This window comes from Notothenia rossii, assembly GCF_949606895.1.
Source record: "Notothenia rossii genome assembly, chromosome: 4".
Classification (NCBI taxonomy): domain Eukaryota; kingdom Metazoa; phylum Chordata; class Actinopteri; order Perciformes; family Nototheniidae; genus Notothenia; species Notothenia rossii.
In genome coordinates, this window is record NC_136902.1 from 15,348,517 (window position 1) to 15,375,081 (window position 26,565).

Here is a 26,565-nt window from a genome sequence, read left to right on the forward strand (position 1 = left end):
TGTCTTTTTTTGGGTGGAGCCTTTTCTCATTATCTCAGTGTTTGCGTGGGTTTCCTCTCACATTCCAAAGACATATGAAAGTCAGGTGGGGTGGAGACTCTTAATTGCCCAAAAACTGTACTCCTTTCTGTAAACACATACATGAAACCATGGAAAATACAGGACTGCATATTTTTTCTCTCTCTCTCTCTCTCTCTCTCTCTCTCTGGTTGTGTATTGTGCACTGTTACCATTATTAGAAGCAGGCCCCGTTTGTCCATTTACAATGTTTTCCTTTCAGTTCACTCCATTACCAGATACCATATTTCTCTGAAGCTCTTCATCGTAGCCCCACCCCAGCACAGAAACACACTACAGCACTATTCCCCCGTGCTAAAAATAGACCCATGTGAGGCGACACACTCTGGTAAACACTCACAGCGAGGGAGAGGAACAATGCTGCGAAGAACAAGAAGAAGAATGCACATTATCACTAGAGATTGGCCACTGAATACCCGGCTGATTTAATCTCATTATCTGTTCCTCTGAGGAATATCGATGTGCAGCGCTTTTCAAAGACACTGTAACATTTTGAGGTCAGATGGAAAACAGTGCAAGACTTAGACTAGTGTCTCCTGTGGTTAGTGCTAAGAGCAGCCCTCACTGTAAATGTGACAAAAAGCCGCAGCGGGTATAAATACCCAAGGTAGTCATGATGGATACAGGAGCGTTATACCGCAGACAAGAGCGACAAAACAGGCCCGACATGATGAGATCCTTTCCACAGTGGGCTCTCAAGGGGGACAGTGCCACCCATTGGTTTGAGACGATACTACACGCTTGATGTGCACTAGGCCTGAGGGCAGACATGTGGCAGGGATGTAATTCAAGAGTACTGAGGTCAGACGTGTTTTTCATGGTTCCAATCGGGAGGGTGGCTGGGTTATTCAAAAGCACCAGGATGTAATAAGACCAGCTTTTTCTGGATGGCAGTTGTTGGGTGGGGACATCTGGAGGTTGGTGCAATAATCTATTTAAGGCAGTGACAGACTCACACCTGTCTCAAGTCACACAGAGGAAGTCCTGTGGTCCACATGCACTATGTGTTGGGTAAATGTGGCACAGCAAAGACGGTCACTAGACTATTTTCCTCATTATAGAAAATAGCACATTTTATTTGATTTAATTGTAATGCCAACTATATATAATGATGTAAGAATGCAAATATGTGCATTGTTCCCACTTGGACGTTTTGCACTCATCACTAAATCACTGAGCACATAAAGTACATCTGCACATTATAAAATACAAAAATTAAGATGTCTCCGTCAACTCTACATCATTTTAAAACCCCACATATTCCCATAGCGCCTACATTCCTCCATGTGCAATAGCACAGGGTGGCAAATCAATCATCGAACACCATCCCAATTTGTACAACATGAGCCAAACACTGTAAATATCAGGTCTCTCTGCAGGACTGATTCCAGGACTGATTTCCAAGAACCATCCGTCAGCCTAATCCCTGATAATAAAAAAGACATCTCTCACTTGATATATACCAGACATGTTCCTAAAATCATTATTTGTGTGTGTGTGTTTGTGTATTTTGCCCGTGCATGTGTGTGCGTTTTTGTTTGTTCGCTTGCCAATGCAATCAATTTAAAGCCATGAGCTGAATGACATTATTGAAGTGGGTAAATTGACAGGAGGTGCCAACAACAATAAATGCTTCTTCAATCAGATTCCATTCATTGCCAACTGCACCAGTGATCAGATAAACAGCTGATGAACTTGAAGAATATGTTGTGTTGCTCAATCATTCAAATCACTCACAAGGCTTCATTAGCTGTCAGGCGTGAAATAGTGTTGTGGTTCAGAGCTGATTGTGGTATAAATAAGTTTCTAGGAGGCAAACAGACATGATTAGTGCACGGAAAGTTTTGAACTGATGACTTACTTTAATAAGAGATTCAACATCAGCTATATTGATTCATAGAATACAACCACAACCTGCTACATAATATGCCCACACGGATAGAGGATTAACGTTGAAGAAAAACAGATGAAGGGAGGAAACACGGATCAAAACCTCTGCATTCCGATAAAAGTCAGACTGTGATGGCTTACATTCCGCTACCACTCGCAGCTGTATAATCACTTTAGCAGAGTGTGTCTCGCTTTGCTTTTCCTCGGCCCTGGACTGTGCCTCTGTGGCATCACGGCAGAAACACTGCGGCTATTGAGCCTCGAGGAGCAGCTCCCGGCTCGGCCATCTTCATTGGCACGGCCCATTGTTTGTGTTGGCAGCGTGTATAAAGGCAGCCTTTCTCAAGCCTGTTCCATCACGCCTTCCCAGTCTCCGATTAGGGAGAACACAGTGGCTGAACAACAGGGGTTACCGTGTAGTGATGGCCATGACATGTGTCGATATGTCAGGCTGCTGAACAATATTTATCTTCTTGTTAAGTCATTATTCCGAGCCTAATAAAGGATGTTTCCGGTTCTGCTCCACTTTGAAGTGCAAGTACAAAACGTTTTTCATTTTTAATGGCCCTCATTAGGCTGACAGTGATAGAATCATTCAGGAAGCATAATGTTATTTTAGCAGAAAGTGCCCAAAAATATGACGACCGAATACAGATGTGGTGAATGCAGCTATGAGGATAATGATCCGGTGTGCAAATGCTGCTAAGTCACCTGAAGATATGATATTCACATCATAAATTGCAACACAAGAGATGCCACAGAGAAACCATTACTGTAGAGATAAACCTGATGTAGTTTGGGTTTAGTCTGATTTAAGTCATTTAAATCAACTTTAACATAGACTACAAAGGTTAAACAGCAAACCTATTTCTCATATCATTAACAAGCTATTCTAAAAAAGATTGGAGTTCATCCAATTTAAAGGTGACCTATCATGCAAAATGCACTTTTGTACATCTTTTATAAATGAATATGTGTCCCCGGTGTTCCAGGGAACTCATCAAGTGTCAGAAAACACAACCCTCTCTATTTTCCTCCATACCCAAATCTCTTAAAAAGGGGCTGCAACGGATCTGATACAGACTGATCCAGATTTGAACACTTCTGTGACGTCAGTGGCGCTACGGCTATTGGGCCAACTCCACCAATCAGGAGGAGACAGCCACGGACATTGTCGTTCCAAAGCGCTGGAGACGCTGTAGTACATATGCCAGGCCTGTAGATGGTGCTGTTCTCACAGAATCAGCCCATGAAAAGACAGTGTTAAATTGAGCGAAATGAGGAATGGCTAAAATGCATGATCTGTTTGGTATTTTGAAAAATAAAAAGTATAAATATGCCTTATATAGGTATGGTCCTACACTATATTATTCAAATATAGCATGATAGGTCCACTTTAAACTTTTTCATTTAACTTTTAGTCTCTGGCAGAAAGACCAATAATGAAACTGCTGTGTCAGGATCCCATTTTTTGAGAGGAAATCCTGACTCCGAAGCAGAAAACAGAGCGGACCAGGTCATCAGAGATAAACATGAGAAGGGATCGGCTTACATGTGAGGAGATCTTCCCCCAACAACAATGAAACTTGTATTTAAATATTAATTGAAAGCCACAGTTCAAAGCACATCAACAAAGAAAGCAGATTAAAAAAGAAATAATGAATGCTTCCCATCTCTCTTGTGTATATCTTCAATTGAAATGCACAGCAATGTGCTAGGGAGACAAAAGCTGTGGGTAGAAATAAAAAATCAAAGACAAACTACTGATGATCAGTTTTTTTAAGTAACACAGACAACCGGGAAGCAATCAATCACAGAACAAAAGCACAAAGGTAACACATTCATCATCGATCTACAGTCCTTTTTTCTCAGGAATGTAAAAGGAAGCAGAGGAAACCTTTTGTGCAGGTCACGAGACTGCTGAGAAAAGGATTCATGTTGACATATTCCAGGGGAACGAGATGTCCTGAGTGTGCAAGTTCCATTCATACCACATTTCCACAAGACCTGGTGGGTGCAAGTCAGCAGATCTTATGTTTCAACATTGAGACAGGCTGGGTAGGACATGAAGACTGGCTTTACAGAGCGAGAGAGACATTCTGAGAATAACAAGCAGAGTCAGATTCATGATAACAACTCCTTCAGGAGGGGTTACACAGCGCCATGTTTATTGTTTCATTTCTCTCAATGCCTCCCGTAAGCCCCGCTTGAGACACTGCCAAGGCATTTGTACGAAAAAGAGGGGTTATAAAAAGGGGAATATGGATTAATTCCCCATTTCTATGACAAACTACCTGACAGAGACTAATGTTGTTCGGCTTCAATTTAATTCACAAAACAGCCGGAGCTTATTGGAAGGTTTCTAGCGCACAATGAAACTCAATAAGGATACAAGTCCTACAGGAGCGGGTTAGAGAAGAGCCAGACAGCCGTATCATGCATCAACATTAAGACAACACACCAGCGCGGATCAGAGGAGTCTCACAATTTATAAAAGAAAAATGTATGTCATTACAGAGGAATAGATTTACCTTGGCTGTATCCTTGGAGGTTTGATGTACGCTCCATAAAGCTCACTGTTTTATTGACTAAAAGCACAGGCCAGGTCTCTTCAGGCTGCAGGGCACATCGATCAGTGGCCCTTCAATTACTTATTAGAGGCCCCTGTCCCGACTCCCCGAGCCACAGTATAATAAACTGCTCCTTTGTGCAGTTATGCATTGTTTCACACATTTTAAATCATGTGAGGATATGTCACTTTTTAAATTAGTGGATGTGGCAGTGTGAGAAAAGGCACTAAAATACTGGCACTTCTGTCGTCTTCCACTAAAGCTTAACTTATTCTTGGTTTTCCATGCGAGACACACATCCAAAATAAATGGGCTTGTACAAGGATGTGGAAACATCAGAGGGGAAAGAGAGGATGTTTCTTTACCTCCTGTTTTCTGGGATACTACACATTTCAGTGAGAACCGAAGGGTGCGGCCGGGAGACTGACGTCTTTTAACTTGCTGGTTTGGGGCTCTTTTGGATTAATGAGGACTGTCATTTTAATCATTCGAACTTCCCTAACAGCCTCAGGTTTCAATCAAAAGCAAGAGGCTGTATCACTAGAGAGTCATTCTCACACCCACACGGTAATCTATGATTGACATTAAAATCAACACGAGCCATATGAGAATGTTTTCTCTTTTGGTGGAGTCTATTTTCTCAAGCTGCTTCAACAGCACGGCTACAGTTTGAAGACTGGGAGTTCACTCGGTCTTACATTTTTTCCACATTTGATATATTGGATGACAGACCAAAGAAAAGGAATACGTTGTCTAGGGAAAGGGCAGTCTGACACCGTTTCACACACCCTTTACTGCAGATTATGCGATACTGACCTTATTCTCACATCTGCAGTAGAGTTTACATTTTACTCTGTGTGACCTTAGGTATGAAAAGGATACAGATACAAATGTATAACCTTACAAAAGGACAAATGTACACTGTGAAGCGATCCAAGTATTGGATATTAATTAATTAACTTAACAGTAAAGCCATATAGGTTTATTTGTACTTAACTACCCAGTTCAAGTTTGTTAAAAGGTCACACAAAATCAGGTAGTCATTGAGATCAATTGCCTGCACTGTGTTCTGTTTCTTACACATCTCTTAAAATACATTGGTTACTTCAATGTCATTTGAGGTTTAGATCTTGGATGATAAACCTGCATTAACTTGTAGGTTATCTTGCTGTAAACACACTCATATTTTATTAACACCAATATGGTTGATATGACAACCTTGTTATCAAACTGTTGCTTCTTCAAACATGAACCTATTCAATGTATTTCCACTGTTTATTCTCTTTTTTTAAGCTCTGTTAAGCTCTCCTTTAAAAACGAAATCAAAAGTATCAGATCCGCGAAATGCGAATCCAATATCTTCACTATCTTTCTGCCCGTCGGTAATCGAGAAGTATCTTGCTGTGTGTTTTTGAAACTTATCCAATAAAAATAGCTTCCTACTGCTGCGGGAAACGGTGCTGATGAGAGTCGGCCATAAAACCACCATGAGCTGAGAGAGACTGAAAAGAACAGAGCTGCAGGGAACTGCAGTGTGGTGGGAATTATCTGTGGGTCCATCATTTCAAGCGACCCCTTTCACAATGTTGTAGTATTCATTGTAAACATTATAACATTGATTCTGACTTCTGTTGCCTAAAGAATCTGAAACTATTGAGTCACCTAAATACATTTGATATTAAAAAGGGATTCTGTAAAACTCTTTGGTTCTCTAGCCTCATAGCTATTAGTGAACTACCTCCAGACCTCCGTGTACAAGCAGACCCTGAAGGCCACATAGTCTTTGTTAGCCTCCAGATATTTTCCTGTCCCACCTGTTCAGCAACTCCACTGTGTAAAGGTCAATTGCCTCACTTAAACTTTAACCAGTAAATTGTAGAGCGCACTACAAAGATGTCGCGGTGACAGCTGGAAGGAGCCGCTTTAAAAAGGGAGGGACACGGTGAGTCAGCAACAAAGTAACATCCTGAAAGAAAGCCCTGATAACAGGATGGGATCCTGTTCCTTGTATAATCTGTTCTGAGCTCTGCCATAGTCCCTACTTTGAGTTGCACAGGAGGTTCAGTGTGAGTGTGACAGGTATACTTTATTGTGTGCTGGCCCTCAAAGCGCATAAACATCTGTTCAGTATCGGGTTAAGATGCTTTAACCCGATGCTGCTCAACTTTAAGCAGCACGGAGACCTTACTGTAGAGCTTTCTCAGCTGGTCTTGATACAGAATAATGAGCAGCGTGCCCAGAAAAGCCAGTTTGCCTTTTTTTGCGATTACTTTGCATTTAATGATGAAACACGAAAGGATTCGGTGTAATAAAAAAAGGAAATTGAGATTCATAGCTGCTGCACTCGGTCTAATGATCCCAGAGGGGAATTTTGATTTTGATTTGCCATACCATAAAACGTAACTCAGCAACATCCTGCACCAGGACAACAAGATAACAACACGTGTGAGTTGATGGAGTGTAAACACAGGACAGAGGAGATAGGGGCGGGGGTGATATACGTGGAATGAAGGGAGGACAGAGAGAGGAAAGGGGTGAGTTGCATGTGATAAGGAGAAAAGCAATAGAAGCATGCTTACATTGAGTACAGTGCAGCTCTGTGTTCTCACATACAGCGTGACTGATGAGGTAAAGCTGTCTCACACTCTGTGCATCTAATAGGCTTTAATGATGGCCTCTCTCCATCCATTCTGTGAGCAGGTCTAATGAGAGCAGTGGACCGCGCACATGATGAACAATTGCAGAAACTGATCATCAGAGGTCCGGCTATACGTTTCATTGAAAAGATGCCAACAGGATGCTTGACATGAGGAGGACAATCAGCAGAAATGTGCTGCGAGAGAAACATGTGAGGATGGGAAATGGGGGTTTGGGCAGCGCAGAGGCACATAAACAGAAGAGAAGCTGAGGGTTAAAGGGCCAAAAAGTGTTGTGGTTTTGTATCAGCAGGAAAATAAAACATTAAGTATACAGTTCAGGAACATTAAACAAACAACTCCGTACTGGTACTGTACATCAGTGTGAGAGGGACATCAGATTACAGAGCAGCGGTGTTGGCACCCCAGTGTACGAGCGTCCACGGCTCTACGCTACGTACTTTCCATACCCACACATTCATATATCCTTTCACGCAGGAGTGCAAATTAACTACCTCTTGATTATTTTTTAGATTAAGCGAGTAATTGTTAAGTTTACAGCAGTCAGAAAATTTTAAGAAATCCACAATTTCCCCAAAGTGATGCTTGTTAAAGATGTAAACAATCAACTGACTAAAAAACAAAAACAATATTCTGTTGACAGTGATAGAAAACAGACAAAAGCAGATGATTTGAGAAACCGTAAAAACGGAATGTTTCGCATATTTTGCTTGATGAATGAGAATCAATTATCAAAAGAAGTTGATTATTCTGTGCCAAATACTGTCACCCCCACTCTAATGCATGCACCCCCAGCTCTCCACACACCTGCAGGGTCTGACAATGTGAACAGCTGCTGTCTCCATTACAGAACCTGCACTTCACAGCCAGAGAGATCGAACACACACACACGCACACTCCTTCAGAGTTGAGCCCACCTACCTCCACACATCTGTCCCCGGGTCGGCCCTTAACACAAGAACGAGGCTCTGGTGACAAATGACTACTGAGAGGTAACGTGACCGTGGCTGCTGGAAGGCTAGAGCGGCTCTGTCAGAGACTGGGAACCTCCATCGGACTGATTTACTCTCTACTAATCAGCACATTCCCCTAAACGTCAATGAAAAGAGGAGGTTCTCCTCACACAGAGCACCCTCCCCCTCCCTCAGCTGTGCACCTCACAGCCTCACTCTTTCTTTGAATCTATCTTTTTTCATCTCTCTCCCTTCCCACCATCAGCTGTTCTCTCCTTCTCACCCCAACAACATGCCTCCACCCCGGTGTCTGTGGTCATTTATTCAGCTGCTGTGTTGATGTCCATGGTTCAGCGGGGACACGTACAGAGCCTGCGTGTTGCAGCTCTGCAAGGTCACCGATTGTTTTTTTCCCCCCCCTCTCTTCAGGACTCATGGTGTTGCCGAAGGGGAAATCTGAGCTCTCAGCCAGAACACATCCTCAGACAGGCCGAGCACAAGCCAAAATGTGGTTAGATAACAGGTCATCTCACAGTCTCTTTATATCTGAAGAGTGATCTGAATATCATTCTTATTTACATTTTCAAAAATTAAAGGTTGGAGTTTGACATTCAGAAACAGGTGTAAAATATAATCAGGAGAGCTGACACTATATATACTGTAAGTAACACTGTCTTAGATAACACATGCGTCCTCTCACTTTGTATCCGCCTCACGCTAGTTCTGTCCAGCTCACCAGAGTGGATTGAAACATGTCAATACTCACAAGGAACAAATTCTCTGAAAGAATCCAGTTGTGTGGCTTCCTGTGATTTAAAAATATATACTTGTGTTCATTGTTGCTCTATGTATTTATGCAAGAATATGTCAGAATAGAAATACAGATTTGTCATTTGTCTACTTCTGTCGTGCATCATTTTAATCGTGCATTATACTTTTGCTGTAAAATCATTTTTACATCAGGTCTGTTAAACAAACCTTGGCAGTAAATCTCAAAAGCATCTAAGTGGGAGGAAAGCCAGAGAGACAGGCTTCAAGGCTGCAGCCACCATGGGACTCCAGACACGATCCCCCATCTGCCTCTATTCGTCTTCTCTCTGCTCCACCATGGCTCACTGTGGCATTTAGAACTGCTCATCTATTTGACTTAAAATATCTCCAATTGTTTAATCACTTAGCTCTCTCTGCCCCTGACTCACTCACAGCAGAACACTTTGATATATTGACTGAAGGGCCATTAAGGCTGACTATTTTCTTCATGACAAATGCAGTCAAAGCCTTAGTGAATCCACACACTGAGACTCTCTGTCCCGAAGTCTCGCCTCCAACAGATGGTGCTAGTGTACAGTCCACGCTTTTCTGAGACTGATTAAGGTTTAGGGATATATGGCTGATCAAAAGTCTCCCACTCGTCTTTATCAAGAGGGGCCCAGTTGATGTAAAGTAGAGCAGCGGTGGGACGGTTACTGTTTTAAAAAGGGAGACAATCTGTAATGGGCTTCAGATAGAAAGGGAGAGGAATTATTCTGTAGTTCCTGAGGGAGCTCATTTAAACTGCAGGCTGACATGTTTGAGTCTGTGTCAGGAGACAGGTTTTATCTTTTAGTCTCATTTATCAGAAATGCCTTGAGTGGCCCTTCATTTTCTTTTGCTTTTAAGATATTTTTTATGCAATTTCTCCTCAATGAAATAGTGAAATCTTGGAGAGAGACAGGAAAGGCAGGGGAGAGGAAGAGGATGACATGCAGCTGGGCCACAAATTGGCTAAGATCCCGGGCCTCGGCAGTGAAAAAATAAAATCACACTTCTTACAAATGTCCCTTAAAGTCCATGTAATGTCCAAAATAAATGTTATTCTGTGTTAATAAATCGCTTCATCACTTTCCACTGTTTCATTTGACATATCAACATCAATGATTCTTTCCATAAATACCCCCCAAATAACATGAAATGTGTGCCACTTTCCCGTGTTATTCCGCTCCGGTAGCGAAAAGCTTGCCAGCCATTAACCCAGCTGTGTGACGTCACACGTGGCAAACACCAGCCTCGTCTAGATTGTTTGTTTTGTATCCTTCCGCTATTTTCGCTCAACATATGTGTAACCGGACCTCACTAAACTTTTTTTATCTAACAATTCATGATGGGGAAGCGATGTGTAGTTGTGAGCTGTGAATGTTTCCTGATTGCTATAAACATTGATCATGGGTGCTGGAAGATTGTGAACAAAACTCGGGTAAGAATTAAGTTACTACAGGTGTTATGCCAGCTTGAGCTAAATGTCACCAGAGTACAGTGAACTTGCCTAGTAGTGACTGAAATATATAAAAGTTGAAGTGAAATAAGTAAGGCCAAAAATGAATTACGTCTGAATATCTTTATTATTTTTACCACTTTTAATTATTTGTGGGCTCGCACATACCAAAATAGACTAATGTACACTGCAATAAAGATCAAATGATACAAGTGAAAAATTAACAAAAGAACCCTTTTTTATTTATCAAACAGTAAATTAATACAATCTTACAAACTTGTGATTTGGAAAATGTTGTTATATTTACATGTTTCTTTGGAAAAATAATATTGTAAATGATGTACTTTGTAAAATATTTACATCATGCGAAACCATTTTAACCAGTTCAGCTGCATGACTTATGTCAAATTACAGATTTGGCCATTGAAATCCCTGATAGCGGCCTCCCGGTTCAGGGTAAGTCTTCCGTATCTCGGTTACAGCACATGCAGGCAGCGGGACTCTGATTTTTGGGCCGAGTACACCCCAGCACCAACGTACAAACTGTCGATAAGCTGTATATCGATACTTCCTAATGAAAAAAATGTATACAGATTATAAATATATTTGGAAAAAATAAAATGTTATGTAGTACTATTATGTAGCAATTGTTACAAATTGGCTTATAACATGATATTTGTATTTTACTTGTACAAAATAAATATGAGGTTATACATGACTGCTTGACAGAATCATAGACCTCTTATATATTTCCTCACATGTGTAGTTGTTTCTTTTCCCAAGCATACATTGAACTTGCATACACAGAAAAAATAAAAGCCAAGCTGTTTTTGACTGCTTGAAAGAGTTTAATGGTATCTTTAAAAGTGTACCATATCTGTAGCGACTAAAAGTATTATATAAAAGCAAAGCTGCAATAGGCAGTTGGGTCAATCAATATTTACTTACTGGTGTAGTGGGCCATCAACTGCTCTGTGTTGTTGTTTGTATTGAAGATACGCTATTTTCAGTGTCCAAACACTGAGACAGCCTTCTCTAAAGCCTGGGTGGCTAATAATGCACCTTGGTTTCTCGTCGGTGTCTTCTATCTGGCAGAGTCCTGCACGGGTCTGATTTTCAAGACCCGCTCCCGCCCCGCACCCGTGACGTGCAGTACCGAACCCGCCCCGCTACCCGCACATATTGCCAATTAGTTCCGCAACCCGACCCGACCCGCCGGCACAAGATCCGCAACCCGACCCGAACCCGCATATAGCAGTGACAACGTGCAATTATTAACACACGCAGTTGCATATTTGGCTCAAAAAGCCTGGGATGTTGTTTATTTTCTCCATCTAGGTTGACACCAAAAGCCTCCCAGACGTTGGATTTCGCTCTTGAAGAAGAGTTATTGAAAATGGTGTATTCTCCGCTAGAGAGCTTCACTTCAGCCATTCAGAATGTGGTGCGCTCAGCAGCAGATAGATGCGCTGCAGAGGTTATGATTATGCTCGGTCCCGCGGAGGAGAGGTCTGAGGATTTAAACATTAAACTAAAATATTATTGTTTAAATATATTTATTATGCAACACCCGCAACCGGACCCGCATCATCTTTGTTTTACCCAGAAGCGAACCTGGAAAAAAGCGTTTGAAAAAATACCACCCGCAAATCACCTTTTTTGCGGGTTACCCGCGGATACCCGACCCGATGCAGGACTCTGCTATCTGGTCAGTAGGTTGCAAACTGTCTATTTGTTCCATCACCTGCCAGATCTCTCTGCAGCATACACATTCATCTGCAGTGGGCATGCTTTCACAGCATTGACATGTACACCTGAATATTGTACATAACATTAAAAAAAAAAACAATATCTGCCGGACGTGTGAGGAACAGATGACAAATTAAGATCGACATTTAGTGCAGGTCAAATTAAATAAAACAGAATTTACCATTCAGTATTGCCGACTCGAGTCTCGCCGGCTGCGGAATCCGCTTCTCTTTCACAAGTTTCTGCCTCGTTGTTCGATTGCCGGGCAGGAGGCTCGTACTGATAAGGCAAGATGCCTTGAAGTGAAAGGCTAGCTGGTTCACTCTCTACTTCTGTAACTGAATCCAGATAACCCACCGAATCTGAGCTTGAATGATCGCTCTCGCTGTCGCTGTCTGAAGTTGTCGCGTTGCTTGCCATTTGGACTGATTTGATCAAATGGCAATGTTTGCCACGTGTGACGTCACCGCTCGTTCGGGAGTGATCGGGGGCGTACTCGGCAAACTTCGGAACCAACATCGGTTTTTAACGTATATGTCATTTAATTATGACCAAACTTTAAACATTTTTATTTATTTTTATTCTGGTGATATCTAAACTACATGTTAAAAAACACCTGTGTTAGATGCATTACATGGCCTTTAACTTGACTTCAGTCTAGCCTAAAACCCGAGCTTTCCTACTTTAAATTCTACTACTTTTAAAATGAAATTACTGGAAAATATCTATAATTCAAATCCTGTGAACCTGGGATTAGTTTTCTATTGTCAAATTGTTTTCAGATTAAGGAATCAAATCAATACAGACACAACATCTGTATGGTATGATTGAACCTTTGTTGAATGATGTCACTGAGAAGAAAGTCATTAGACTACGGTGCATCAGAAGTGTCTCTGTGGACGCTGCCTCTAGATTGAAAGCAAGATTTATCACAATTGCATGCACGTGCACTGATCTCTAAGGCCAGTTGTCAAGGCAACAGCAAAGTCTAAAAAAACTAACTGTCCGTCTCATCAGAAAAGATAGACGTCTATGTTCGTGCAAAAACAAAGTCCTGCGTTTACACACAGCTCAGAGTAATTAGTCCAATCAGGATAAACATTTCACTTTAATGACTGTTTACCAGACACAGTGCCAGCCTCCTGACAGCATGATTATTTTGCTGTCATGCAGGGACAGGTGCTTATTACACAAGCCATGGGCCAACGCAATGCATAAAGAATGTTCTAGGTCGTGATCAAATATTTATTGATCAGAAAATGTGAAATTCTTTAATGAGCCTTAATTAAAAGAGCCACAGAGTTTACAGACACCTGTCCCCCTCTTGCTTCAAGTTATCCATTCTATTAGCATCGAGTATATTGGACAATGATGTACAAATGTTGTGCCAAGAGCAATATTTATCCATTTATCCTCGTAGGCTGAGACGAGCTGAAAGCCCCCAAAGGGACCACTCTGTTTTATGGAGTAAATGCACTGTAGTGCTATTATCAACTCCCCCAGTCCCCATCCTCTGACCCTACCCCACCTCGCTCATTCCTGACATAAATCAAAACACACTCTGGATAATGAGGGTCTGCATTATCACTGAATAGAGTTTATGGATTAGCAGCAATTACCAACCTGAGCTCCAGAGGCTCAGCTTGTTCACAGCTGTACCTACAGAGGTGCAGACACAGCACAGTTAAAGCCACTGATTCCCATTGATGGAGATTGATATTCAAAGACCATGCATCCCATGCTTCGGATTCTGAAGCAAAACACACCATTTTGTGCATGTGCATATCAATCAATCAATACACTGAGTATTGCAGACACAGCAAGGATTTAAATATGCATGTGTGCATATGCAAGAGTGTGTACAACAACCACAAGGCGCAGAGTGTGTATATAAGAGCTGCAGTGCAGCAGCATGAGCTCATCACGCTTCTATTCTCCCCCTCCTCCTTCACTGGCCCCCCATCCCACCCCTCCTCACGCTCGCCATTACATAAGTTAATGCAGCACACACCCTCATTATTCTCCAACCGGGTGTTGTGAAGAGATGCAAAGGAATATGCCATCAAAAGTAGAGTTACAGCCGAAAAGCCACAGAGACAGAGTGCCTGTGTTTCCATCTGTGCTCCTACAGCCCCCCCCCCCCCCCCCCCCACTCATCACACAATGCATAGCAGGCAACACTTATTTTTGCCATGCTTTACTAAACATGCTAACATTTATTTATCTCACGCAGCGTCCACACGGCGGCGTGTGTTGAAGCTTGCCGGCAGGCGTGTCTGAAACTCGACCAACAACCAATCACATGAATCTCCCGCCCCAGACACACAAGCACGTGGCCTGATTGGCTAGAGCTTGTGCTGGCATATGATTTGATTGGCTGGCGCTTCCGTCGAAGCTTCAAAAGTTGAACATTGCTCGACTTTTGAAGCGAGCAACGCGAGCAAAGCGAAGCGACGGAACCACAATGCAGTTCGGCAAAGCGTGACGTCACCCGATTCAAAGTGAATGGACAGAAGCCGTGTGGACGGGCCGTAAGAGACATTAGAGAAACAATCTTCCTAAGCATATGCATTTGAAATGGTACTGTATGCATTCTCGTCATCAGACACCTCAGTGAAACCCCCTGAACATGAGAAGCGCTCTCTAGATGTTGGCATTCTCAAGCATTAGAGTAAACAAACTGGCTTCCTCCAGTGATTAGCATTTCAAAAGCTGTACAGCTTAACATGAGCAGTGTAGATACTGCAGCAGAGGCAATGTTCTCAAATATATTCTCCATCATGGTGCAGCCCTGCAGCAATAGGAGGGGAGACAGTAGTTTATTCTCAAGCCTTTCCCTTATGGCCATATCATATTAGCCCATATGTTACTGTCATGATCACATGTCCTTTCAGCAAAGAAGGCCAGGCTATAACAGAAAACTGGCACTCATAAAAGGTGATATTAAGTCATATCAAGGTGAAGAGGAAAACAGATCTTCCCACACAATGCTAATGGAACCATGTGTAAATTATTCAGAGGTTTGGACAATGACTGCAACCTAAGCATGGATCAGAAAGAAACTGTGCATATAAAGTGTTATAGATGTGAAATAAACCTCAGACGGAGAAACCTCATTTCCCCAGGGATAAATCAAATGTATTCTGATTATAATTCAGAGACAGTGTCAACCAAAGCATAAACACATAGGAGCTTTTTTGTATGGTCACGGGCACTGATAAAAAAAAAGAAGCCACATCTATACCTTACTGTGGAGACCAGACTACAGCCTGAGGATACTTATTGTTGCAGTGTAAATCTATTTTCCACTGCACACGCATTCCGACAAGTATGAGTAAAATAACTAGGGCAGCAGAAATATGCATTGTATATGCACGTATACACTTGGACTTGGCCCCTGTCTGTGTGAGTGTAGACCACCTCTGTAGATGACAAACTACAAAAGAGACATAACTATGCATTGAATCTATTCAGCGCCAATTGCAAGGCAAGGAAAACAGCACACTTTTTAAGGTTAACTGCAACTTGAGATCTCCATCATCCTGACATTTCTGACCAGAAAACTGCTTCCATCCTAGACACGTCTCAGCTTTTCCACCCTGGAGAGTATTTTTTCACTCACCACAGTGGAACTGCAAGCTCGCTTTGGCAGGTTGCTACTTTTCCATTACAAACAGTGAAAAAAAGGGCCTAGCTTGTCATAAAGCCAGCGTAACAAATCAGGGGACCAGCAAAGGGGTCAGCGCCTGCTCTCAATTTATAATCTACAAGCATGACGTTGAGTCACCAACTCTCCAGCGCTCTTGGTTTAGTTCAGGCCAACACCTATCTGAGCTAATGTTTCCCAGAGTTAAATCATGTTGTTGGAGATATTTACCTAGTATGAAGCAGAGCAGCTCTGTCAGGCGGTGTTTAACATCCCAGTTCATTTAGATGAGTCTCTACAGAGCTTCCTCCTGTGCTCCTTTCCATGGATACCCACTATGGGACAAGGACGCACTAACAACCAGCTCCAGATCTGCACACATTAAATAAGTAATGTTGTCGTCGTACTCTCTGACACAGAACCAGAGTCGTATCAGATGTTCCTCGGTGTCTACTGTCACACTGCTGCTGGATTCCTGTCTCAGTCATGAATCGCCTACGGTGACTTTATTCTCTTTGACATGGAGCGGGTTACCATGAACCCCCTTTAGGATGTTTACCACCGCTGGTTCAAAAATATTTTTTGTTTGTTTGTTTCCTTACTTGATGTTCCCATCCGGGAAAGCAGAAAAGGGCTGGGATATAAAGGGGATACACATCAAAGGGAGGGGGGAAATTATTGTCTGGACCGGAAAGGAGGACCTTATTTTGGCAGTTTAATTTTTATTTTGGGAAAAACTGTTTTTGTTCCTAACGCCTCCTGAACAGATGTCTGACAGACTTATGACAGAATAATAGTTGGAAGAAAAAATAACCTTTAAAACGTTGTTAGCATAAGCTGAAATCAAATTAGGTTTTGCCTGATTTATTGAAATATACTCAACACTTTTTTGTCCACAGATTGTAGATTTATTTTCTATGTAAAAAAAATATATATATTTGCTTATTATTTTGTATATCTATTATAAATATATTTTAAAATTTGGCACATTTTAAAATGGCAATTTCATATCATCATATATTCAATGTTCAGAGTTATTTATTTACGGTATGTTTGGGTGGATGACCCGGTGGAACCCTCTGTATTTGCTTTGCTTGCCCACAGAAATCTGAAATAACTTAACATAAAATAAACGTTTTGAAAGGTCGATGGTATGTGAGTAACAGAAGAGCTAGTTAACAAACACAGAGTACTTTTCAGTTTCCCTGCAGGCTACATGATCAGAATGACAGGTGGATGTCACAGGAATGTGACAGAAAAATGTCAATCAATCAGATAATCCAATCACGATGGAAGAAATAAAGTATTTTCTATGTTAAACAGAATAATGGTAATCTCTGTGCTGGCTGTCTCTGTATTCATTCAGAGAGAAGTCTGAATCAGGCAGAGGACATTTCTACTTTCACTTCACTGCTTAGACAAAGTTAAGGCATAATAAGGCTTAAAAGATATGAACAAAAGAATGGCAAGATTATTCTTAAACCTTCATTATTGAAAACACGTCCTTGATAAAGCAGACTGCCCTCAAAGACCTTGAAAATGTCTTTACTGTTCACTGTCTGCCTTTTAAAGCTGTGTGCCAGTGATAATATATTAATGTGGTTCTGGAAAGGAAACCATGAAGCTTGAGCCTATAGAGAGGAATGTTATTTGATCATTCGAACGTCAGAAATATCTGCACAGACTGCTGCGGTCAGTCGGAAAGACAACCACCACTTATGCTGCGGGCCGCTGCCCTCCACGCTGCTCAGTGGCAGATGGTCTCCTACCTTATAGTTCGGCTGGTTATGCAGTACTTCCACATCGCATTCCACATGGCAGTGACATCACCGGAGGCATCAGACATGCCCAAAAAAAGTGCGCATGGCACTAAAGGGAAGTTTTTAAAAAAGTTTTAAAAACACTAAACTGCAGGGAAACTTCCCCTAAAAGAGCCACCAGAAGAACAGCCTCTGCTCACTCCCTTGTTGACCACTAATTACACCCCACATCCTTCACTTTCCATAGAAAACCCACAGAAAAGAATCATTCTTTCGCTGCTAAAGTTACTCTGTCTGTGCCTTTTCGAGTTCTCCCTGCCCAGAGTTAATGTTGGGCTCAGAGTTGCTGCTCTAGCAAGCTGCCTGATGACCAAGTAAGGTAAAGGCCCAGTACGTATAGCAGAAGAAAAATCATTCGTCTTCTTAACAAAAGCTCTCCACCCACAAGGAACCGCACACCATTCCTCTTTCTGCTCTCTGCAGACACCCCTTCCTTTTTGTGCCGTCCAATGCAATCTTTCACTCATCTGCTGCTCCCCAATGGTGATGGGCAGGGCCTATGTTTAGTGTTTGATGTGGAAGTGACTGTAGGAGAGAGAGAGACACACAGAGTGATAGAAGGAGAGATAGAAAGAGCCATAGAGAGCGTTCGGTCCCTGTGTGTATGGTAATACTTGGGCACATGTCCAACAATCACACTGCTCTCAATGGGAAGGCCACGCAGGAGGAGGGTGAACCCCAGTTCAGCAGCTGGGAGAGGCTGTTTTCACTTACTATACGCTGACCTGGCTTTGACAAAACAGTCTCAGTCCTGGGATACAATCTGACTATGTTACACTGGCCAGAGCGTGTAATGAGTTACACCCAATGACCAGGATATTCCAGTAACTCTGCGGGATTAGATACATATTCAGTTGTTTTGAAAAAAATCAACTATCTTGCTCAATAATGCCAAAAACCACTGAATCACAATCTATAACAGGCTATTAGCAGCAGTTAGTTGGTTTAACCTATTTTAAACTCAGCAGACAACATGCCCTCTGAAGTTGGATTTCAAATGCTGCACATAGCAACCAAAAAAGAAAAGAATCTGACTAAAAATAGCATAGGCATTGAGTGTTGAGGTAGGGCCAACAGCTGGGGGGGGTTCCCTGAAGCCTACGTTCAAAGAAGAGTTGCCAGCTGAATCGATGATGCATTATTAATGAATCACGGACATACTGTATTCTCACCTTCAGAATACTAATGCTTATGACAAAAAGTGTGTTTATATATGTGTGAATGAATTAGCATATAGAGATGTGACAACTGAGTTTCACAGGTACGGATCAGTGTCTTCACACCGCAGCTCGCTTCTAATTTAGACATCAAACATCTGCACGACGGGATGCGCATGAAGGAAACCCTGGCAAACATCCCTGGTTAGATGTTATTAGTGTAGCAGGAGGGAAATGGAAAAAAATGTAGATCTTGTCTGTGCAACTGCAAAACCGGGGATCTTAATTGTGTTGAATAACAGTGACAATTCGGAGGAACTACAGTCCTTTGAAGCTGAAATTGCTGCTAGAAATACACATGTGACATTACAGAGCTGAAAGTGAAGAACACCTAAACATTAAAGCACCTTCACTGTGGAAAATGCATTCATATAAAGTGGTTGTGTCGGGCAAAACGGCTCAATGTGCACCTCAGTTTGAGTGAGTGTAGTCTGTGTTTGTAATGTGGAGCATTAGATATGTGTCGTGAAAGGCAGTAAAACACAGGAGAGCTTTTTATATTTGTAATCGTCTCAGCATGGCAGAAGGGGGGTGGTTGTGAGTAATTTAAACAGCGTGAGAGAGCAGTGTGCACCTTTTTAAAATACCTGGGAGCAGCCAAAAACATAATTTAAACCTCTAATCTACTATAGAGAAATAAAAAAACATAATGTTCAAGCTGTTACAGATCTTGCATCCTCTGATTCACTACTGAGACAGTCTGAACTGTCACCCAAGGACAATCAAATCTGATCACATGATTGACATGTTGTGGTGAAAAAAATAAATAAAGCACATCATACATTCATCAAAAATTGATTTGTTTGCCAACCTTGATGCCAGATGCAGAGCTAGACTGAGCAATCAGGCGCAGATAAGGCAGTAGGTGAAAGGTGACAGAGGAGAGCTCCCAGTGGGACACAGATGAATTAATTCAGCCAGCTCACTCTGCTTTCCCGCAGTGTCAACGCTAAACAGACAACCGACACAAACAAGATCATTCCAAGCCCTCAGTTACTCAACCAATTGCTTCCACAAAATAACAGTCATAACCTGGTTCGCTCTGATAAATCGATTATCCAGCTTGCATGCTCCTGAGTAATGTCTCTCTCAGTCCGCCAGCATGTCAGCGAGAGAGCACTACAACAGTTTCTCCATCAATCAGCCACGCTTTGATAAGGAAACCAAAGAGTCATATTGATTCACATAATGTTGGGAGCCCTTCAACACAGACAGCAACATCATAAAGCTCTCTAGGATAGTTACAAGTTGCACCAAAAACAAGAAGTACGAGAAAAAATCAAAGCCAAACATGAGTGCAGAAAGCAGCCATTTTTAAACATACCTCTTGTAAAAGTTGTTGTGTGGGTGCAAGCAGAGCACATGCCAGTAATCCAGGCAAAACGCTTTGAACTTCCACATCCTGAGCTCAGACGATCAACAGGGCAGAAGAGCAGTGGGATCCAGCAGCATTAAAGAGCCCCACAGGCTGAGGACCATGCTCATTTCTTCAGCCAGTGAGTCCCTGGCGTGGACGACAGATCTGTCCTCTCTCTGGAGCTCTAGCCTTGCCGCTGCCACCGGATGACAGCCTGTTTTTTTTAACCCGCCCAGACCAACCACATTATTCCTGGACTGAGTCCTCACCAACCCAGGAAGCCAGGCCTTTCAGGAACCCTCCACAGGGCTGGTTTGGACCGAATGTTAGAGCTCAGGATCCACCTCCCTGAATAAGCGCTCTCTTTTAGCTCCTATCCAGGTCGGTCAGGGTGTCCTCTTTGCCGGTCCCTAAACACAGAGCGCCAGGGTCCTCGGAGACATCATGGCTACAGAAGAAGCTCTGCACCGCTCCAGCAGGCACAGGTACTGGAATGTGGAGGACAGATACAAGGAGGAAGCATCCAAAAGTCGCTCATCCCCGTTTGAATCAGGCAGGAGGATCATCAATGGCTTCCCCCTCCCCCTCCCCCTCCTCTGCTGCAAGAACAAACTTTCTGATGAGGCGAGAGACCGGGTCTTCCCTCTCACTCTTTCTTCAGCCTCACATCACCCTTCTCCTCCTTCCCTCAGTTAAACCCTCCTATCTGTGTCCCCTTCTCCTGATCCTCTGCTTCTTGCTCTCTCCCTCTCCCTCTCACCGCTGCTGCCATCCACACAGGACCTCCCAGAAATGTGCCGGTTACGGTTGCCGGGCAACACTACCGTACTACTGAAGCTTCAAATGGAAGCCTTGCAGAGCCGCATGCCATTGGTCGCTTTTCAGCGGGGAGGGGGTGCTGCAATGTTGTATGAACACATGAGTTTTATACACATGCTTTGCTAAAATAAATATGAGCCTCAAGTGCTCTCATGTTTGTTTTAGTGTCAGGTTAGGGAAAGGAAATGTTGCTTTACTCGACTCATCAAGGTCATTGAAGCATTACAGAAAACACAATTGCACACAAATTGCTTGAGCTAATGCTCAGTTATTGTCAATGGAGTGATACATGAAGTGAATTAAAGGCAGATATGCAGAGGTATGCCAAAGAATGCGGTGAAATTGAATTTCTGCTTATAAGAGGGGCAGTATGTTTCACCTGGATGAAAGAAGAGTTTGTCTTCATTAAAGCTTGTCCAAATGTGCTGCCATGCTCAGCAGAGCTATAAGTAATGGACACACAGACGGTTGCTCTCTATTCTTGCGAATGAGGGTTTTGCACTTGAACACAAGCACAGTGTTGTTCTTTCTCTGCCGGAGACGCAGTGCCGCGCTGCTGTGCCACCCAGTCCCAGCCGTCATGGGAAAGGGGTGTGGAAGGGCCTCTCATCAATATTCAGCCACTGTCAGAGTCCAAACACACACACAATACTGCATATTTACACCAACAAGCAGAATTATATGCAAACACGAACGCACAAATAAACAAACATGCATTAATGTTTGTGTGTTTACTCGGCAATACACTAATTGGTATAGTAAGATCGGTTTCGTCTGACAAGTGATCTCCACATGACTCTTTTCACACACCTCCTGGCACAATGTGGGCTTCCTCTGTTTTCCCAAGCCAACATATAGAGAGGCCAGATCAGCACAAAGGCTATACTGAGAGCCAGTGTGAACAGCATGCACACTAAGGAATTAATCAGCCTTTTGTCACAACTCAGGCCTCCTGATTTAAATACTTCTCACAGAAAATGACGCACACTGACAGAGTTTTCTTTAATCTTTGCCATCTCAATCTTCATCTGTGACACATAGCTTTCAGCGAGTTAACATTTCACACATAACAAGTGTGATTATCTTCCAGTTTAAATGTCTGCACTCCGTGGTTAATATCATTTGTTGGAAGGAAAGACACATTCAGAGCAGTTTATCGGATAATATTAAGTCATAAAAGGGTCAGGCTGGAGATAAATCCACCAACAGCAATTAAGGCAGCAGTCAAAAGGTAAGGGACTGCACTAAAAATATTTTTCTCACTTTTTCTAAATTACAGTATGTCTGTTTATCATCGTGGTGATTTCCTCATGTGGTTCAGGCCACATGGAGAACCCTTTATAGTTCCCTTTTTCTAACTCATGTCTGGTTGTCCTTCACTGGTGGTGAGTGTGAGTGGAAACCCCACTGTGTCCGAACACACTACAGTTTGACAAAGGCAAGGAGGAGCGATTATTGCAGAACAATCCGGCATAAAACACAGGGGCTTTCCCATTCAGCTCGCATGATATGGCTGTTATTTGTTTTTCTAGGATGACGAGCTGAGCAAGTGTTTAAACAACAGGATATCATTTAATAAGCAGATGTCATTATTGCTTACTGGCATGCTTTGGCATGTGTGTGGTTAACATGTTTTGCTTGTGGTTTAAAAGGTCAGAGTAAAATGAGCATTCTTTCCACTTATCCCAGTGTGGGCCTAAACCTATGAGTGAACATGTGCAGGCCCTTAGAATTTGTCAGTGTTTGACAGGGTTAAAATGTATCCACGCTAATATTTTGACGATTGTTGTTGGACTGACGCTGGCCAGTGGTAAAATGTAAACATATCGACCGATGAAAGTGTAAACCCTGAAAAGCAATCTTGGCATTTCTGCAGAGGTCAGAGTCAATGTCAATTTTTAAACAGGTCACATAAAGCTACAAATAGCAAATGTTTGGAAGTCAATAATATGTGCAAAATCTATATTGAGGACATCAAAATATTACAGACATTTCGGTTTGCTGAATAGAAGCACTCAATCGCAGATATGGCGAGGATCAATATGAATGTACACTGTTCCAAAGATCAAAGGGCAATTAAAGACAGGCAATTATATCTGCTCAGCCATCGATCGCAATAAATGACCTCATTTGAAAAGCTCTTATTGTCTCCATGTTGCTGCTTATGCATCTCACAGTATCACACTGATGCAAGGTGATACCAAGCATTACAGGGCAGGGACTTCAGACAATCACTGATACGCTGCCTTGAGGGTTTTACTATGACCTCTTCTGAGCAGGAGGTGGGCAGTCAATAATGACAGAGAAAACGACCTGCGGCTAGCCTATCATGGTGTGTGTGAAGGTGTCAAACAGGTTTCTGAATGAGTGGACCGGGAGTCCTACTCAGCTTGTGCAAAACTCAATAAGCAATTTGTGCATAAGAACATGGATAATGTCACAGATTATTAAGGACATGCAAGACAATTGCAATCATTGGTGATCCATAAAATTGACTTGTTTGAAAGATGGCTGTCTTGGCCACAAAGAACCTGATTGGACATAATCCTCATCCCTAACCATGCGTCTGTTTTGTTAGGCCTTTCTACCATCAGATCCATACAAAAGGGGACAAAGAAAGATGTAGACAAATATATAATAACCATCATATATCATAGAATGAGAGCCATCAAAGTTATTCTGAAAAATAACTGATGAGGAAATCATTATAATTTCATTTTAACAACAGAAGAACATTTTGTCTGTGTGAAGGACAGCCTGTCTGAAAGGATGTGTTAGAAAAGTTCACCCCCTGGTGGCCGATTGGAGTATGCATGCTGCAGCTGAAGGAGCCAATGAGCTGCTGATGTGATCGGAGGAATGAGGAGTCCGACAGGCATGCTGATTCACTCCGAGCATACCACCACAACACATAATGGAAATCCATTCATTTCTTATTCATACCACATGAGCGAAGGATTCAATATGTGGCAGACCAGATATCGAGAGTAGCCAGCTTCAAGCTCTGCACACAAAAACAACATGCCTTTATCATCTATTTAACACTTTGTATCTTGTCTGCATAGGAAACGCAGCTTAAACCATGATCAGGGTCATTAATGATGGAGATGTATACCCTCTAACTAACTGTCTATGTGTTTGAATATGGCTTCGCTGATGTGTCTTCAGCCTCGCCTCCTCTTCTGTTTGGGATAAAAACCCAATTGCTGCCGCCCGCGGGGAGATGCTATTACTGGCAAAGAGGGAGGCCCTAAAGCTCAAGAGTATATGTGCCTATGTTTAATGTTTAGTTTATACTACAGGGTACATAGTATCGTTTTCATGTCATTTTACGGACGTCCTTTGGGGAAATGATCTTATGTGAAAGCAACTGCTCAGTTTGCATGAGCACAAACCCTGGCATCATGCAGATAGCACAGTACAGCTGTTTGGCCTGAATCAGCCATGCAGAAGAAAAGTGGACATGGAAGAAAGAAAGAATAGAATACACGAAGAAGGAGGGTGTTAAGACAAATCAGGAAGAGAGAGATAGAGAGAGATTAACAAATGGAGGAGGGGAGGGATCCATAATAACAGAAGACTCCCTCCTCCACCTTTAGCGTTGTATTGAAGCAGAAAGCCCAGGCACAGACAAACAGTAAAAGAGAACTAAAAAGGGGCGGAGGGGGAAATCCTCTGTGGGTGGTTGTAGGTGGATCCAGCAGTCTGCCAGCTATCCTGAATGTCTTTCATAACCTGAGGCCAGTAACAGAACTGATGAGAAGCACCGTCTCCACTGTCAGGAGGGTACATAGAGGCAGGACCACAGCAGTCTCATTCAAAACGACACCACGAAAGTCTACAACAAAAAAATAGATGGTGATAATGGGTGAAAGCTTATAACTGAGGCTATGTTAACACGTTAGTATGATTCACCGCTTAAAATCCCTGATAGGATTAACATGTCTATGAAGTAAGCAAAGACTGCACTCACGGATATTCCACAGTCATGAGAGTGAAACACATGTATAGAGAGAATATGCTGTATGACCATGAGTCAGTCAGTATGCTCTCTGTAGAAATGGCTTAAAGCTATTATGAAACAGTAAACGATGGAAAAATGAATCAATATGCAAGATAGCATGCTCAAGGGTATCTTGGTACGGTTGTTATTATGTAACACTGTTGTTGATAAACATATACCCTATATCTGTTTTTATTTTTGCCAGGGGAACAAAATGTTCCGCAGACGCTTCTGATGCACCCAACTCTCCTCTGTGCGGTCGCTTCTGACGTTGCTGTTGGCAAAGGCAGGAGCTTATTATGGGCTGTTGCAAACCACGGATGCATCACTGGCTACTCCCCTGAGGAAACTTTTACCCACCGAGATGTGCCCGTGAGAGCCCAGCAGCCTTCGTTGGTTTGATAATCCTTACACATGGCTGACACGGCTCCAGCTGCAAACTCCACCACTAAAAGCTCAACGCCAGCCTCCAGATGTCCAGCTGCTCTGGTTTTAGTGTGCAAATGACAGCCTTTCAGCTGACCAAACCTGAGCCATGTGTGTGCTATTTTGGCCAAAATGCTACTGGATGTAGTTTTCGCAGGGAAAATGACACATGCTTGACTTGGAGTACTGATCCTCTGTGCTCTCAAAGCACCTCAGTGCCTTGCTATCTGTCAAAACCAAGAAGAAGAGGTCAAACAGATGATCAATAAATAAGCTTTACATTCCTTGGTATGATGACTAAAGGAATAATGACCATAACGGCTATAATCATGTCCATTTTACAGGATGGTAGCAGTCAGTTATGGCAGTGGACAATCACTGTGGCTATCAGAGGTTTATTATGCTGACAGGCCTGCACATACATACAGCATGTATCCCCGTTTTAACTAGTGACTCACATCCAGCTCTGTTAAGTTATGCCCCCGTCCACTGATGCCATATGAACTGACAGCACGTTCTGTGCCAGCCCATGTGCTGGCAATGTGATGCATTGTATTGCAGATGTTGTCTCATGCAATATGCACATGCATCGTACAGTTGCTGTCTCCGGCAGAGGCATAATCAGAACTAATGCTGCAAGTTGTGTTTCTCAGTCTGGAGACCTAGCACACCACGTCAGAAGCTCAGGCTCAAAGTAAAGGAATGTGCTGTCAGTGCCTTACAGCTCCGTGACGCACTCTCTTTTTTCATCAGCGTTGGCGTCACTTGAACAGGGGCATCACATTAAGAATCTCTCAGCCAATAATGGGAAATTGGCCTTCCTGCTGTACGGCTTTATGGCATGAATGCCCTCTGAGAACGCATGACATTATCTCAATGAAGGGTACAGCCCATTGTTGTTTATTAGCCACCTTGTCCGTATGCAATTTTATATATTCAGTGTACTGAGTACAGGAAAGAGATTATAAATGCCATAAAGTAATCCATGCACAAAGATCAAACCTCCTGGATGGTAATGTCACGGACAATGGGATTACAGAAAGCATTTGGTTTCAGAAGAAAAGTTGTACAAATCGCAACTACAAAAAAAGATATTTTAACATAATCTGGAATGACTAAAAATAGCTAA

At 42.5% G+C, this 26,565-nt stretch overlaps 1 protein-coding gene across 6 annotated transcripts in view; it reads right to left on the reverse strand.

Moving 5' to 3' along the window:
• iqsec1a (IQ motif and Sec7 domain ArfGEF 1a) overlaps window positions 1-26,565 on the reverse strand; it is a 95,297-nt gene that overhangs the window by 25,338 nt on the left and 43,394 nt on the right. The window contains exon 1 of one of the 6 annotated variants that reach the window (XM_079678842.1): window positions 20,156-20,773. The exons of 3 other annotated variants lie outside the window; for them this stretch is intronic. In XM_079678842.1, coding sequence (XP_079534968.1) covers window positions 20,156-20,232 — 77 coding nt within the window. In that variant the 5' untranslated portion in view covers window positions 20,233-20,773. Of the gene's footprint in view, window positions 1-8,116; window positions 8,252-17,563; window positions 17,957-20,155; window positions 20,774-26,565 lie in introns of those variants that run through there. 2 more of the 6 variants (XM_079678843.1, XM_079678846.1) reach the window with 2 other exon arrangements.